General features: G+C 44.1%; 1 protein-coding gene across 1 annotated transcript in view; it reads right to left on the minus strand.

Annotated features, from left to right (window-relative positions):
- The window catches only part of tmtopsb (teleost multiple tissue opsin b), a 33,412-nt gene extending 19,412 nt beyond the window's left edge, over nucleotides 1–14,000 (minus strand). Inside the window, exons 1-2 of the mRNA XM_070986016.1 lie at nucleotides 13,180–14,000; nucleotides 3,560–3,888 (exon numbers count right to left, since the gene is read on the minus strand). Of these exons, the coding sequence (XP_070842117.1) occupies nucleotides 3,560–3,888; nucleotides 13,180–13,561 (711 nt within the window). The 5' untranslated portion in view covers nucleotides 13,562–14,000. The remainder of the gene's footprint in view (nucleotides 1–3,559; nucleotides 3,889–13,179) is intronic.
- Between the last annotated feature and the right edge of the window lie 2,509 nt (nucleotides 14,001–16,509).

A 16,509-nucleotide genomic window follows, 5' to 3' on the forward strand; every position in this document is an offset into this window, starting at 1 on the left:
GAAGATAGAACTCAGGTGGATGAAGGTCAGAAAGGCTGCTGGTCTGGGTCTTCTCCAATCAATCAATCAATCAATCAATCAATCAATCAATCAATCAATCAATCAATCAATCAATCAATCAATCAATCAATCAAACTTTATTTCTATAGCACCTTTCATACATAAAAATGCAGCACAAGGTGCTTGACAAAAGATAAAAACATAACATAGCAATATAAAAGCAACTACCCCTCCCAACACACCCGCAGACATACGTCATGCACACACCCACCCGCACACAACCACACACATACACATACCCACACACACCCACCCCAACGAAAATGGCAGGGCACTGAGGCATCATGAGAGGAAAAAGGAAAAGAAAACCACCTACGGGGAGCTCACCGCACTGCGAAGGATCACCGGCCGTGGTCACAGGGAGCGCCGCCGCAACAGAGACCCCCAACCCAGACAAACCGGGGTGGACTCCACAGGCAGGGCAGAGGCCCCCAGTCCTCTGGGCCTGAGGGGTCCCCAGGACGACGCCCCAGCGGGCAGACCAGACACCCCTCCCAGTGCGGAGGCCCCCATGAGGAAGCACTGGAGCTAAAACCTAAAAGACAATAGAATTAAATGACCTAGAACCTAAAAGACAATAGAATAAAGGACCTAAAACCTAAAATTGAATAAAATAAAAGGACCTAAGAGCTAAAAGACAAAGTACTCGGATAAAACATGTCTGAGTTAAAAGAGTATAAGAAATCAATTGAAAGCTAAACTAAAAAGGTGAGTCTTGAGCCTTCTTTTAAAAATATCAACAGTCTCTGCGGTCCTGATGCACTCTGGCAGGCTGTTCCAAAGCTTCGGACCATAATGGCTGAATGCTGCTTCCCAATCAAAAGGCCGGTGCCAGAGGACCTCTGGATCCGCGAGGGCTGGTATGATAAAAACAGGTCAGATAAATAAGATGGCCCAAGACCGTTAAGACACTTAAAAACTAATAAAAGTCGATCCTGAAACACATGGGGAGCCAATGCAGCGATTCTAAAACCGGTGTAATGTGCTCCCGCCCTCTGGTCCTCGTCAGCACACGTGCGGCTGAGTTCTGTAGTAATTGTGAGTTATAGATAGTCTTTTTGGGAAGACCAGAGAGCAGGGCATTACAATAATCTAGACGGCAGGAGATAAAAGCATGCATCAGCACCTCCGTGTTAGCCTGAGAGAGAAACGGGCGGACTCTGGCTATATTTTTAAGATGGTAAAAACCAATCTTTGTTATATTTTTAATATGAGGAATAAAACTAAGCTCAGAGTCTAAAATGACGCCCAGGTTCTTAACAGATTGCGATGGTGTAAAACCTTGTAGTTTTGGTAAAAGTGTCTCTCTCTTGCCTTCAGGACCAATAACTAAAACCTCTGTTTTATCCTGGTTGAGCTGTAGGAAGTTTTCTGCCATCCATGACTTAATGTCTAAAATACAGTTTAAAAGGTTATCAATAGGCCCCACTCCAAGTCCTGTGCAGACCAGTTAAGCAAACGCTGGAGAGAGAATTACAGCAGTGGAAACATCCTGTGTTGTACCAGTGCCAAAGACTCTGCACCCCAAGGACCTCGACAGCTACAGGCTAATGGCACTGACCACTCTATTCGTGGAATTGTGCTGGCTTCTTTTAAAACAGGGGCTATCAGGACCCTGTCTGTAAAGCAACATCATCTGGACCCTGATCAAAAACCACAGATCAATCACAACGCTGTCATTCTTCTCAAACTCACTGAAAAAGCAGGGGCTCAGCAACTCATAGATCACTGTTCATCCAACAACCTTTATGAACCTCATCAATCCAGCTTCCATAAAACTCCACAGCACAGATACAGCAGTAAATCATTTACCACAAAGCGGTGAATGATTTAATACTGGCTTCAGACTCAGTTCTAATATTTGTGCTTCGACAACTCAGCACAGCTTTCGATAGGATTGATCACCACATTCTGTTACATTGCTGAGAAAATTATATTGGTCTCACTGACACTGCTCTGTCACATTTAATTGACAGATCTTGCTTCGTTTTCGACAGCAACTGTCCATCAGACCAAGGTCAGCTATGGTGTGCCACAGGGTTCTGTGCTCGGTCCTGTTCTTTTCTTTATTTACATGTTGAGCCCTGTTCAAACTCGATGACCATTTCTATGCAGATGACACTCAGCTTTACATCTTCAGCCTGTCGCCTGTCATCAGCTGGTGACACGGGAAGACGATGTATCACAAATCAAATGGATGCCATCTCATGTGCTTCCTTTGAATGAAAAACCATCTATGTGCACATACTTGTGTAGATGTACTATATGTTGCACTTATCTGCATGCATGTATTTATATGTGAGTGTGTGTGTTTTCGTGTGTGCTGTTAAACCTCTACACTTATTTTGCTAATGCTGCTCATTCCCATTATTATTGTGTTAAATAGTCCATTTGTGAAGCTTTTATGTAGTTTATCTCACTTAAACTTTTGTGTGTTTTACTAATGCTGCTCATTACTGTTTTTCTTGTCTCAAATGTTCCATTTGCAATGCTTTTACGTAGTTTATCTCAATTACATTTTTGTGTTTTTGTATTATGCTAATGTTGCTCATTGCAGTTTTTCTTATATGTGCAGCCTTCTGAAGCATGGTGGATTATAATAAACCTTCTTCAAACAAAATCCAGAGCTTGAACTCATCAATTTATGAGTCAGGTGAAGGGAGAAACAGACAGACAGAAATCAAATCTGAACTCAAACATCCATCATTTATAAGGAAATTATTAATCACACACAAACTGCGTATTCTAAAGTATTCCACGTATCTCCAAAACATGCTTCATGTCTGGTGTCTGCATAATGCACGTACCACCATTAAGTTTTAAAAAGCCCCTCGTTTTCCAAACACAAAGCACAGACCCTTCTTTCATGGCTGGATGGCAGGAGCAGATGTGAAAGTTTACTGGTTTAACAGCAATATGAGGATTCAAATTCTGGCTGTAGTCCAGGTATTGGATCATATCTTAACTTCTCTTGTGTCCACTCTTCTTGCTTCAAGGTTAAATTACCTTTGGCAGATTGGACATGCTTTCAGACACTAACAAAAACTCACAGTGGCTGTTTGGCCTACGCGTCTCTGTGAGTCAGCACCAGTGTAAAACAGCAAAGACAAAAGATGTAAGTCGGTGTTGGCAGCTTTAATAAACTACTCTGTCAAGATGTCAAACCTGATTGGAGATTGTTGACGTCGGCTGATGAAGCGTGGCTTCATTCCTCAGCTTTCAAACTCAGGTCTTTGAAAAGTATGAACTCATATTCTTCCCCCTTCTCTCAACTTCACATGATTGAACATTCAGACAGGCTGGAGGCTTCTGATAGTGGATCAGTTCAGGTCACAGATAATGTAGCGCACAGCTGGTGTGCATTTTAAGCACTAATAAATACACTGCCTATCTCGTATCTCAAAACGATCTTTTTCTGACTCATAGACGCTTTCTCAACTCATAACAGAGACAGCGTCGTGTTTTCTCTCATATAACATTTACTTTAGCAGAATCTCACCTGTCTGATGGTGTGCAGCAGCTTTCCGTACGAGTAGAGGATGACACAGAACGGCAGGACCAGGCAGAAGGTGAACAGGCAGATGATGTAGGAGATATTGTTTGCCGTCTGGGTCCTCCAGTCCACCGAGCAGGTGGTGCCAGGACCCTCGGGCCCATATCTGCTCCAGCCCAGCAGCGGAGGTACAGTCCAGGCCACAGAGTACAGCCAGGAGAAGCAGATCCCTCCCAGCGCCGGGCGGTACTCTCTGCCGTCGGCTATGGTGGGCGCCATCATGGTGCAGTAACGCTCGTAGGACAGAACGGCGAGGGAAATGAGGGAGACGATGCCTGAGGAAGAGGAGGCACAGAACAAAGGGGCCAGTAGGTTGGGCTGCGTGGATGCTCATATTACTGTCGTATTTTGACACTTTAGCAACATCCTTGAAACTTTCATGCCAATAAAGCCCTTTCAACTGAAATTGAACTGAACTGAAGGTGTGTAGCAAAATGCCGTGGTAAAAATGTGGCAAAGGAGCTTAAATATGAAATAAATTATCAAGAAAATCTTATCAGTATTTGGGCTTTAGCAGCACAAATGTGACCCACCACGAGAAAACCAGCAACAAGTCGGCCCGGCGCAAGTTGAGTAAACAATGAAAAATCTATTTTTTTGTTTTTTAGACCTTAACTTTTTGTAAAATAACACAAACACAAAATCTTAATTGAAATGCCTTTAGGTTTAATTATTTTTAAAACAAAAAGACGATAATTGGTCGATCCCTACATGCTCCGGCTAACACCGCGGTGGCGGGGTCTGTGTTTACATCAGGGATGCTTGGTGTCAAGACGCTGTGGTGATCTGTAGACACTGTTCACCCCTCGTGGAGCTTACGATCATCAAGTGCCGCCCATATAGCAGCATTGACAATAAAGTTGACTTGACTGGACTTGACTCATTCAGCTCATTCAGCAACAGACTGATCCATCCCACTGCACCACAGAGTGACAGACTATTTCATTTTATTTAATATTATTATATATAGCTCCTTCTAACTCTTAAGTATATTATCTTTCTTGTTTTTCATTTTTATTCAGGGGCTTTTTGCGACAGAAGAATTTCCATTTCCATTTGATAACCGTTGAACATTGGTTAGGGGGTTGGACTTATGTAAATGAGATGCAATGAGCAGCACTGTGTTACCTGGCTCACCTGGCAGGTGAGAATCTTTTAGGCTGTATTTCTCAAAAAAAGTTTGAGGAGTGCCTACATTCAAATGGCCACATGTTCCTCAAATATTTTCAGATTTCGATGTGTTAGACATCGTTGGAAAGCTTAGAAACTGCACTTTCAGAATCTGTAAATAACTCAAATTGCCTTGTTGCTGGTTTTCTCGTGGCTGGTCACAAATGTGCAGCTTTTCTCCAAACTGCAGCGTCTGTGGTCTCTTGCTGCAAGACGGAGATGAGTTTAAATCGAGGATGAACTCAATTTTCTGCTCGTTTTGACCACGGATGTTGTTTTTCACAAATAGTCGATGGACAACAGCGGCCTTCATCAGCGAACAGATTTACAACCTGAAGAGGAACGTCTCATATTTCCCAGCAGACCCTCTTCATTCTGCTTGTCTCTGTGCATTTATGGAGCCCTGCAACTCACACTGAACACAACACTTCAGCTCAAGCAGGTGTGTGTGTGCTTGAATGTGCAGCACACAAACAAATCTGAATCTTTTTGTCCACATTTGCCTCTTTCCTTCACTTTGTAATAATACTGCCCTTATTGTGCCGTCATTATTTGCAATTTGCACCAAAACATTTGTAGTTTTGGGCATTTTTTCAATGATAATTTTCTCGATTAATTGATTAAACACCAGAAAGAAAATCACAATTTCCTCGAGCTTTAGGTGATGTAGTAAAAAAATCAATTTATCATCATGTAAGACAAAGAAAAGCAATAAGTTGTCATCAAATATTGGATTACTGCTTGAAAAATGACTTCAGTGAGGAATCGATTAGCTTTACAGTTGCCAATTGATTTTCTGCTGTTGCTCTAACGACGTGTGAAACAATCACAACATTCAATTTTAAGTAAAATATTGTAAAAGTGTAATTGAAACATGCACAGAAACACTGGTTTGCAGTGGAGGGGAGGCAGACGGCAGCACAGCCACACGCCGTCTTTTTCTAATTGTTAATTGTTTAATCGAACGTGTCCTGTTGCAGTAAATTGTTGCTGAAGTGAGTGAGTCTTAAATCAGAGCTAATCAGTGCATGTAGGCTAAAGTGCTGGTCCAGGGGCACTTTACCTCTGTTACACTGAGTCTCCCAGGGACAGACACTTTGATTAGAGACAATCACGACATTTCGACGCTTAATGACGGTTTCTGATTGGCTGACACCGCTGCGTGTTTGGTGAGGACGGGGAGCTGTGGGCGCCATGAGTAGAGAGCGAAGAGTGAGAGTCTTGAGAATAATGGAAATTATTTTGTGTTTGTGTGTGCATGCTGGGTATCAATATAAATGTAATGTGTGTGTGTGTGTGTGTGTGTGTGTGTGCGTGTGTGTGTGTGTGTGTGTGTGTGTGTGTGTGTGTGTGTGTGTGTGTGTGTGTGTGTGTTTACAAGCAGACGGAAAGGGCATAAGAGCTCTCTCTGTTCATTACTGGTGCAGTCTGGGTAGTTAAAGCACGCAGGATTCACAGGTCTACCTTGGGTCAAACACATACCATGTTAGAATAATAAAAGGATTAAATGAGAATTTTTCATTAGAAATTCAGTAATATGTTTCTTGAAATGGCCTCATAAAGACATGCCAAGGAAAAAACAGTCAATTAATGTCCATCTGAATAGATTTCTTATAAAATTATGGCATATCTCTGAATATCTCTGAATACAATTTGGAGTTTATGGGATTGGTTGTGGACAACCTGCAGTTTTTAATACCACCACTCAGAGTCTTTTAAGACAAAGTCAGACCATCTAATAGTGGACATGACGTCACCCATCGGTTTGTGGATTACCGTTTTGAGCCTCCAGTTTGGCATTACAGCTGTCGCCATCTCGTTTTTGGTGCAGGAAGTGACCATATTTGGACGAGAGAGTGGAGCTGTCGAGGATACTAACTGCTCCACCTCAGTCCTGATTGGATATGACTGAGAACCTGAGGATTTGTCGTAGTAACGACCTGTCAATCACAAGGTAGCCACGCCACAGTTTATCGTCTATTTTTTTCCTAAATGGGATCATAATTTAGAAAATGAACATCATGCTGTGTTGAAGAAGACTTGAAATTGGCAATTGAGACCATAAACTCATCAGAAAGCCAAATCAAGGAGGCTCATTTTCTCATAAGCACACATACAATCAGCCTTCTTTTTACAGCCCCCTGCTGGCCATTAGAAAGACTGCAGGTTTAAGGCACTTCGGCCTTGGCTTCACTTCTCAGACCTGTTGGCTTGTTGTATTCATTATCAGCACATAAACCTGAACTGGCTAACATGTTAGCAAAGAGCTAGCTCTTACACATCCAGCAGACTCAGAGTTTCTGGTCACCTGATGACTAACTTAGTTCTTTTTGGTCTCCAGGGACTCCTGAGGTAACTTGACCCTGTTAATTAGATCTTGTTTGGACTATGGCCACTTGCACATGGACTCATATTCACTAATGTAATCATCCATGTTTGCATGTGCACAGTTCTATCTACTGATAGAGGTTGATTCATATTATCTTGGTTTGTTCTATACTCCTCTACCTGTGTTTCAATCTCATTCATGCTGCCATGACAGCTGAATCTCCCACTGTGGATTAATAAAAGTTTATCTTATCTGAGATATCCGACTCTTTACATGCTGTACTCATCTGTGTTCAGCAGCGAGTTGATGACTTGGTCATTTTTCTGTGGTTTGGAGCTGTTTATTAGAGCTCGTTTTGGATTGAAAAACAGCTGCTGTGCACAGTCCTGATCCATTTTTAACATAACAAAAGATCTTGTGATCACATAATTACTGCCTTTTCGTTGTTTTCTTTTGATTGTGTAGTTAAATATAACCAGCAGACAGATTGCTTTATGTCTAATCTACTGTTGCTTTGTTTTAAACTAACTGTTGTGAGGACCAAAGACACAAAATCAATCGCCCGCAGGATCATTACAAGGGCAAGAAAACAAAAACTGTGTACAAATTGCAAAACGGTTATAGACTGGTCGTGGATAAATAAATCCCTCCTGTCTTTTAGTGGTCTGTTACCTCAGAAACGGGGCAACTTCTCCTAACAGGGACCGATTTTCCATTCATTTCCTGTAATGATTGCACAGTCTCTCCTCTGAGCCTGGTGGGGATTCGGGGGAGCGTATCAGCCCCTAACGCTGGCTTTGATTCAAACATGGTCCACTTTGATTCTCCACCATGCATTTTAATGGCTTTCCACCTGAGGCCTGATTCCTCTTCACCTCGCTCTGGAGTGGTGTGGAATAGATTTATGGCGAAATGAATGGCCCGATGTCCGAGGCCAGAGTAAGCGCAGGAGCCAATCATCTTTCATTGTCTCCAGCTTTAGTGCCCTTTGTCCCTCCATCTTGTCCCACTCGTTTCCTTTGTGCCCCTCTTTCTCTGTTACTTCCTCCCTCTTCGTTTCCCTCTCTTCTTCTTTATCTTTCTGATGAAAGTAGGAGATTATTGAAACCTGATTTTCTAGAAGTTCAGCTCCTTTATTTGCCATGTGCACAACAATCACACTGATGTTCTCAGGCTCCCTTCAAAAATCCTTATATAACAATGATCCCAAAAAAGTTTGGATGCTGCAAACATTTTTGACGTATACTCAATTAAAAAGAGTATAAAGCAATATATTAAATCTTTCTCCTCATCAGCTACATTGATTTTTTTAAATATATGCTTGATTTTGATGCAGCAACACGTTTCAAAGACTGGGAAAGTTGTGGAAAGCTCCAAAAACACCTGTTTGGATCAATGCACAGGTAAACAGGCTCATTGGTAACAGGTGAGAGTATCTTGATGGGGTATGACAAGGGAATCCTGGGAAGGCTCATTTGTTCACAAGCAAGGATGGAGCGAGGTTCCCACTTGTAAGGTAGCACGGTGGAACGGTGGTAACACTGTCGCCTCACAGCTAGAAGGTCCTTGTTTAATTCCCGCTGTTGGCGCCGGGGCCATGTCCTCCACCACGCCTTCGGTGCCTGCTGCTCGAGGAAAAAAGGCGCCTTTCTGTGTGGAGTTTGCATGTTCTCCTCCATGTTCACCTGGGGTATCCTCTTTAAAAAAACCCACGAAAAACATGCAAGAAGATCACCACCTGACCAATGGCGATGGGAAGGAGTTGGGTCACCGGGCGCCGCTGTCAGCTGGCAGGCCATCGCTCCTGGTCTGCCGCGGAGGACGGACAACCAGGATGGGTTAAACACGGAGGAATTAATTTCACAGAAGCATGGCGTGTGTGCATGTAATGTAATGCATGTAATGTGGAGTGATTATTAAAGTATGTTTCTTCTCTTCTTCTTGTGAAATGTAAATAAATTGAATAAACTGTATGGAGAGTTTCTTTGGTCATGTGGTAAATGTATACGCTCACAGATAACTGGTTATGGACGGGTAAGAATACATACAGCTAACTAACTAATAAATATATACACTGTGATGGTTTGACAGCAACAACAGTAATAAAATCAGTATTTGTACGCTGCAATCTGTGCAGGTATAAAACAAGCAGATACAGGTGTTCCAGTGTGGTGTACAGTGAGTAAAGTGACAGTAATGAGCTCGAGGGATCAGGAGTTCAGCGGTCTGTGGTACGGCGTGCCAGACGGCAGCAGGCGCAACAGTTTGAGGCCGAGCTGATCAGGGAAAGATGAGGTTTCTACTCAGCTGACAAAGCACAGGGAAGGTGTCGCTGTGACGACGGTGTGATGGCATGAAAGGAAACATTTCACAAAGGGAGAGCCGTGAGATTATTTTCATTACCAATGAACGTGCAGATTACTCCCCTGAATAATTACTCGTTTAGTCGAGAGATTCATGAAAGAATAATTTCTCATGAGACGTCTTCAAACTGATCAATGATCCAAAGCCCAAAGATGATCAGTTTAAATGATGGAGCTCAAAGAAAAGCGAGCGGAGAAGCAGGATGTCAGGAAAGTTCTGCTTTTACTGCTTGAAAACTGACAAACTAAGTCATGACCTCATAACCAGTCAGTGCTTCCTGCTTCTCCTCATGCCAGTGACAACTAATAGCTCTGTCTCTCTTTCAGACATTACCCAACTTTTCCTTTCACACATCCTGCACCTGAAAGACAAAGGGAGAAAAGAAAGACCCCTCTTATTCCAGCACGAGTGACCTGATGAGGCTTGATTACGAGCGTCCTGAGTGCACGGTCCAGTAGCTCAGATGCAGTCTGGGTAATTGCAGCGGGGTGGACGACGTCTCATTAGGGATTTCACAAACGAACTGGATTCCATCTCGTAGGCGGAAGGTGAAACGAGAGGTCGCCGTTTTGTTTTCGCGTCGGTCCTGCCAACCTGAGCAGATCCGTTTCTGCTGTATGAGGCCTGTAAGTGATCCAGCATCTCTGCACAGACTGACTGAGCAGAGCCGCAGACAAATCAATTAACCGACTGATCAATTCAATTCTAATAATTACCATTACAGCATCATGAGTAAGAATCACACCTGTACACTGTTTTCATCATTGCTTATAAGCTTTCCATCAGCCAGAAGACAATGTGAACGTATTTCTGGACATGTTCCACCTGGGCTGTATTTCTTCTTGTTTTTCCACCATCTGATCAATTCTGACCAAACTGTCATCAATCATTCACAGCTCACATAAATCTTTGATGCTAGGGTGCCCATCTCTGCACTCAGAGTTTCAGAAAGCCGATGACCAGCCCAGTCCACAATTAAATCTCTAAAGCATCTCATTCAGGTGTTTTCTTCGTCAGTCAGCCTGTGATCCTCTCCGCTGTTGCTTATTTCTTGTTTATTCTAGCCGCTTCTAACAGGCAGCGCTGAAAAGCTTGTGCAAAATTCATGACAAAAGTTTTCAGGTTATTGATGAACTGCAAATCAGTTATGAATTTTGCATGTCTCATTACAGAGTGAATGTCAGTTTTTCAAAAGATGGGCTTGTAGAAAGCAGGATTATTTTGGAAAGCTGCTGACCCCGTGGCTGTATAGTGGAGTTATTGGGGGATTTAGTCAGAATCCTTTGATTTGATGGGAAAAAGATAAAAAACAGAGACCTGGTGAAATGGTCTGCAAGTGCAGATTCCAAAGAGAAAACAGCTGATTTAAGAGCAACTATGTTTTGGTGCAAGTCCAGACTCCAGAGAGAAAACAACTGGTTTAGGAGTAACAACACTTTACTACACATCCTGACTCAAGAGAGAAAACTACTGATTTAAGAGCAGCAGCAACAACAACATCTTACTCCAAGTCCAGAGTACAGAAAGAAAACAATTGATTTAGGAGCAACGACAACATCTTATTGCAAGTCCAGACTCCTTAGAGAGCTGAGATCAGACTACACGAATGTAGCCCAATTTTGAGATGATTTCTCGTGGCAGATGAATTACCAATGTCGCTGCCAGTAGTGAAAAACAATCAGGCGTTTAGACCGTGGAGTGTGACATGTTAAACGACCTGTCATGCAGCGACACCCAGATGAAATCAGAATTTTCTTGTCTTGATATCTCCGACATGTTCCTGATGAGTTTTGACCAATCAGGTGCTCTCTCCAGAGCGCAGTCATGTCAAACATGGTGAAGAGCTGTCAAGTGGGACAACGAAAGGCTGGAAGAGTTCGTTGAGCTGAGGCAACAGTACCCCTGTCGATTTGACGTTTCCTCAACGTTTCCCCACGTTACACAAGACTGCAGCATCGCACACAACCCTTCTGCCAGTTCGATTGACAGCAGCTTCACGTGCCTCCCCGATGACTTGTGTGTGCTTTTGAAATAAGACATGCTGTGATTGGACGGGGGTCATATGTGTAGTCTTGCCAGTCACCCGACCAAGACACGGCAACTTGAGCCACGGTGATTATTAGATCTGACACTGTGACCATTGTTAAAGACAAAAAAAGTGTAGCCTGATCCCTGCAGACCAACACCTTACAACAAATCCAGACTCCAGAGAGAAAACAATCGATTTAAGAGCAACAACACCTGATTTCAAGTCCAGACTCCAGACAGAAAATAACTGATTTAAAAGCAATAACAACATCTAAGGCAAGTCCAGACTCCAAAGAGAACACAACAGATTTAAGAGCAACAACGACACTTTTCTGCAGATCCAGACTCTAAAGAGAAGAAACTGACCTACAAGCAGCAACATCTTACTTCAAGTCCAGAGTTCATAGAGAAAACAACTGACTTAAGAGCAACAGCAGCAACATCTTACTGTCTGAAGTTCAGACTCCGGAGAAACAACAGACTGAAGAGCAGCAGCAACACCTGTAGTTAAGTGTATTTATGGATTGATTATTCACTTACATTTGCGCTCAGAGACCTTTAAGTACAAAGACAGAAAATGTCAATGCAGCGAGAGCATGAAAACACTGACAAGCACCCCCAATCACAGTCTCTCTCCTCTGGTTTTCTTCACCCACTAGAAAATTAGGATCCGGTTTCTGGACAGAGGGGTGACATTAATTAATCTGTGATTAGAACGACTGTCCTGAAACTGAAAGGTCGCAGGTTTGATCCTGACACTGGTGAAGAGCTCCTGTCAGCAGTCCCATGTGTACAAATTTGAACTCCAAACACAATCTCCAAGGATCAAGATAAGAGCCTAACACCAGCAAATTTGTTATGTAATACGATCAGAAATGCTTTTTCCATGTGGTATGATTTTTTTAGTCTTCATCTCGTCTGCTTCTTCCCTCCAAAGTTTCCTCTGGGACTAAATCTGAATTTATTACCCTATCCTATCACATTCGGCCTATTTATGTCCCTGAAGGAAATGCAGCTTCCAAGCTCACAGCGCAGCTGAACATAATCAGCAGTGAACAGCACATTACCTTCACCACTTGATAGGATTTTAATTGAAATTAACTGCAGAATGAGATGTGCTAACAGGATTTTAATCAAATGTTTTGAGTGAGCTCTGTGTTGCCCCTCACTGCAGGCGATGAAAGCGTATTTTCTTCATGCTCTTTAAGATGCTAAATCAAGAAAATTAGGGAGCCTAAATATGTTACAGTAGCAGATCAAGCAGGGAGCGTGCTGAAAGCTCTGGATTTTGTGCATTTTTATATTTAAATTCCCACTTTTAGATGAAGAGCTGAAGAAGTGGTGCGACTTTTGGTGCTGGTGAAATCGTTTTAGGTGGTTTTGGATGAAAGTGCATGATGTCCAGGTGAAAAAAGGGACATTTTGGGGACAAGGACTTCACACTTACAACATTTAGAGTTAATATGTTGAGAAAATTATACACAGACAGTCTGACTGGCAGCAGAATTAAGTGGCAAATCAAACAGTTCATCTCCCTTTCAAGAGTCAGAGAAGAAGACGAGAAGAAATGTGATTTAAAGATTTAATTATTTCATTAAATTACCCGAAAGGCGTTATTTTGGTCATTAATTCTCCAGTGGCACGTGCCACAAAAAAAATGGAAACAGCCGCTTACCTAAACATGCGTTAACGAACCCGTACCAAACGCACCCAGCGCGTCCGATCAGCCACCGCCCCTGGGTGCTGGCCGCGAAGCTGAACGGGGTGCCCAGCACGCTGACCAGCAGGTCGCTCGCGGAGATGCTCACCAGCAGGAGGTTCATGGGCGTGCGCAGAGCCCGGTACCTGCAGAACAGCGCGAGCACCAAGAAGTTACTCAGGAACCCGAGGGTGCCGATGAAGCCGAGGCACACCGCCACCACCAGGTGCCCCCTCGGGCTCAGGTTCGGAGGAGGGAGAGACCCGGATACCTCTTCGTACGCGTCCGTCGCCGCCGTGCCGCCGGCTCCTCCCCCGGGACAGTGCGTACAACTCAGGCTCACGTTGCAAGCGATCATACCGGACTGAGTCGCGAAGTTTGGACCGGCCCGAAGTTTGCACCGACCATGCGGTCTCGGTGCTGTTCGCTCGGTCAGCCCATCTGGAGGAGCGAAGGGGCACGGGTTAGCCCTCTGCTGCACCGTGCGCGCATGTGGTAGCTTTTAATAAAGAAGGTAGAAATTTGTAAACGCTCGGCTATCCAGTCGGAGACGGCGACTTGGCCAATGAGTGGGGGCTCAGAGAGCAGATGCCGGTGTTAAATTAGATCCGCCCCTGCGCCGTGCGCTCCCGGTCCGGAGAGGTGCGCTCCTTCTCTTGCGCGGCCACCGTTCAGCGCTAAGTGCGCCTGAGCTTTTATCACCCCCTGCGCCTTTTAACGCGCTGGGGGACGAAACCTCCCAATATGAGGAGGTGTGTGCGTGTATGTGTGTGTCTGTGAGTACGCATGTGTGTTATAGCCTCAAACCACCATCAGACTCGAATTAAAGCGTTGCATAACAATGTTTTGGGGGATAAAACACGCTGCAAATTAGGCTCATGCCTCCACACCTCTCTTATATTGATGGGCCATGAAATGAGACACAGGGGCTGCGATAAAGTGCACAACAGTCAGTGTGGGTCATCTGTCATTACTGAAACACTTATTAAATTTCTGGAAAAAGCAAAGAGAGGAGGAGCAGACAGAGTCTCCTGCAGAGCCCAGCTGGTGCAGGCTCCAGGCAGCAGGGGCCCCGGGCTTTGTTCTCTTTGTGGGTCCTCCTAACTTTCCCTGGAGCCAAGAACGATTAAATAAAACGATATATGTTGTCTAACTAAATATTCATAACTATGTTCTCTGAGGACAACTTGACAACCCTTTGATAGGACACATTGTGGCAAGAACATTCCTGCAATCCTCAAAGTGGGTTATAATCCCGACATGACATTAATACACAAAACACACATTTGTAGTAAACACGCTTTCATTCCACAGACGGTCATTAAGAATTATGTCCCCACATCTTAAATCAGAGCTCTCAGCAACGTCCTCAAGGCGCACACAGTAATCACACACAAATAATACCATATAAAAACAGCCGCTCAGAAGCAGATGATGGTTTGTGTTTGAAATCACCTGCCATTTTCATATTTTATGCATGTGCTGAATTCCCACCCTGCATGTGTACATTGTTGAGAGGAGAGAGGGAAACACTGTATATCCTATTAAAGGCTGTAATAACAGGACTCACTGTCTTCATTTCTCTTTTGGCAGCACGGGAGACGTTTGGACATGTCGTACCTCAGCAGCAGAGTGATTGACTGGACGGTTGCTGCAGCACCTGTGCCACTGAAATCCATCGGCGTCATGATCTATACATTGACGTGAGGGCCCCGTGGGTCAGAGAGATGTCGATTGGCTCTGCACAATCTATCCATTGAGAGTGGCCCCCTGTATTGGGTCGCGGCCATTGATCGCTTTATGTCTGCCATGAACTTTCTTTATTAAAAAAAGGAGAAGAGGGATCACTGAGGAAATCCTACCTGTGAGAACAGAACATTGTAACACACTGCAGCCTCCACACCTGCTGAGCGTATTCACCAGCTTGCACTCTCGTCTGATTGTCTAATACCCGCTGCATGAGTCTGATAGCGTCCCTGTGCCATGATCTGTCCCTGAGAAATGAATTGACATCCTGTCTGTGGGTCTCAAAGCCAGGGCCTGTGCGGCATGGAGCAGGGAGAATGGATCTGGCTTACACGAGGCATGTTTGATCTGGGGAGGTGATGAGTGTTTGTGTTGGCCTTTGAGAAGGTTGTAATCCCTCTGCGCTGAACCTGTCCTCAACATCTGGCTGTATGTCTATCCTGAGTGCTGCTGGAGGAAGGTCGTCCAGCTCCAGCTCATCAGTTTCAGATCCTTGCTGAGAAAATTCCACTGCTGTGGTTTGAGGGATGTCATCATAATCACTGTGTATCATCTGACCTTTAGGAAGGCCAGGGTCAGTCACTGACACGCCATTTTGTTTACCTGCAGCTGGACATAGCTGAGACTGATGACTCTGCCTCAAGGGCCCTCCTCCATTAGCTGGGCTGATGTGTGCATGGGCCCTCCGTTTTACGGGCACCATGCAGTCTTGTACAGCATCAGGCTCCAGTGGTTCTGTATCATATCTCTTCACACTGCGACGCCCCACATCCTCTTCTTCTTCTTCTTCTTCTTCTTCTTCTTCTTCTTCTTCTTTGGTGGAAATAAAAACCTTCTACTTTGGCGTTTTCAAACTTCTGCTACTCAGTGCCAGTAGTGCTTCTGACTGCTGGGGACTCCAAATGGCTCAAGAACAGCTTTCAGTTTACTTTGGGTATGTCTTGGACAGGTGTTTTAGTCTTGGGGGGAAATGCACTTTGTCCATTTCCTGCAGGAGTGCCAAATCGTTAGCATCGACTGTCACGTTGCGGCCTGTATGGTGTCTTAATTTTCATTTTATTGTACATGGGAAACAGTTGTTGTATTACCTAAAAACAGCATCTTGATCAGATTGCATTTGCTGCGGGACTCCAAAAACAAACAATTCCACTGGATAAACCTGAGTCCCGGCTGACCCGTGCAGACACGTAGCAGAACACAGAACATTAATTAACCTCAGATCTCAGCCGAAGCTACAGCTGCTGTGCCGCCCGTAAATGCGAACACCACTCTCTCAATTTAAAGACAGAGTTACTGTTTCAGCTGCTGTGTGATGCTGCAGGTGTTTGACAGAGTGGATCTGACTCACGGCCAACAAACGGAACAACAGTACAGATGTTTCTGCAAAATCACACTGATGTTCTGATGGACATTAGATGGAAGATTAAGTCATAGATATGATGCCATCAGGAAGTGAAAGAAGCAAAATCAATGAAAGTTGTTTCTTGATGTTGGGGCTGCACCTCTGCTGGCTCAAGCCAAGCAAACTGAGGCTTTTGTGCTCTCTGCTGTGTTTATTAT

Source organism: Chaetodon trifascialis, chromosome 18 (genome assembly GCF_039877785.1).
Source record: "Chaetodon trifascialis isolate fChaTrf1 chromosome 18, fChaTrf1.hap1, whole genome shotgun sequence".
NCBI lineage: Eukaryota > Metazoa > Chordata > Actinopteri > Chaetodontiformes > Chaetodontidae > Chaetodon > Chaetodon trifascialis.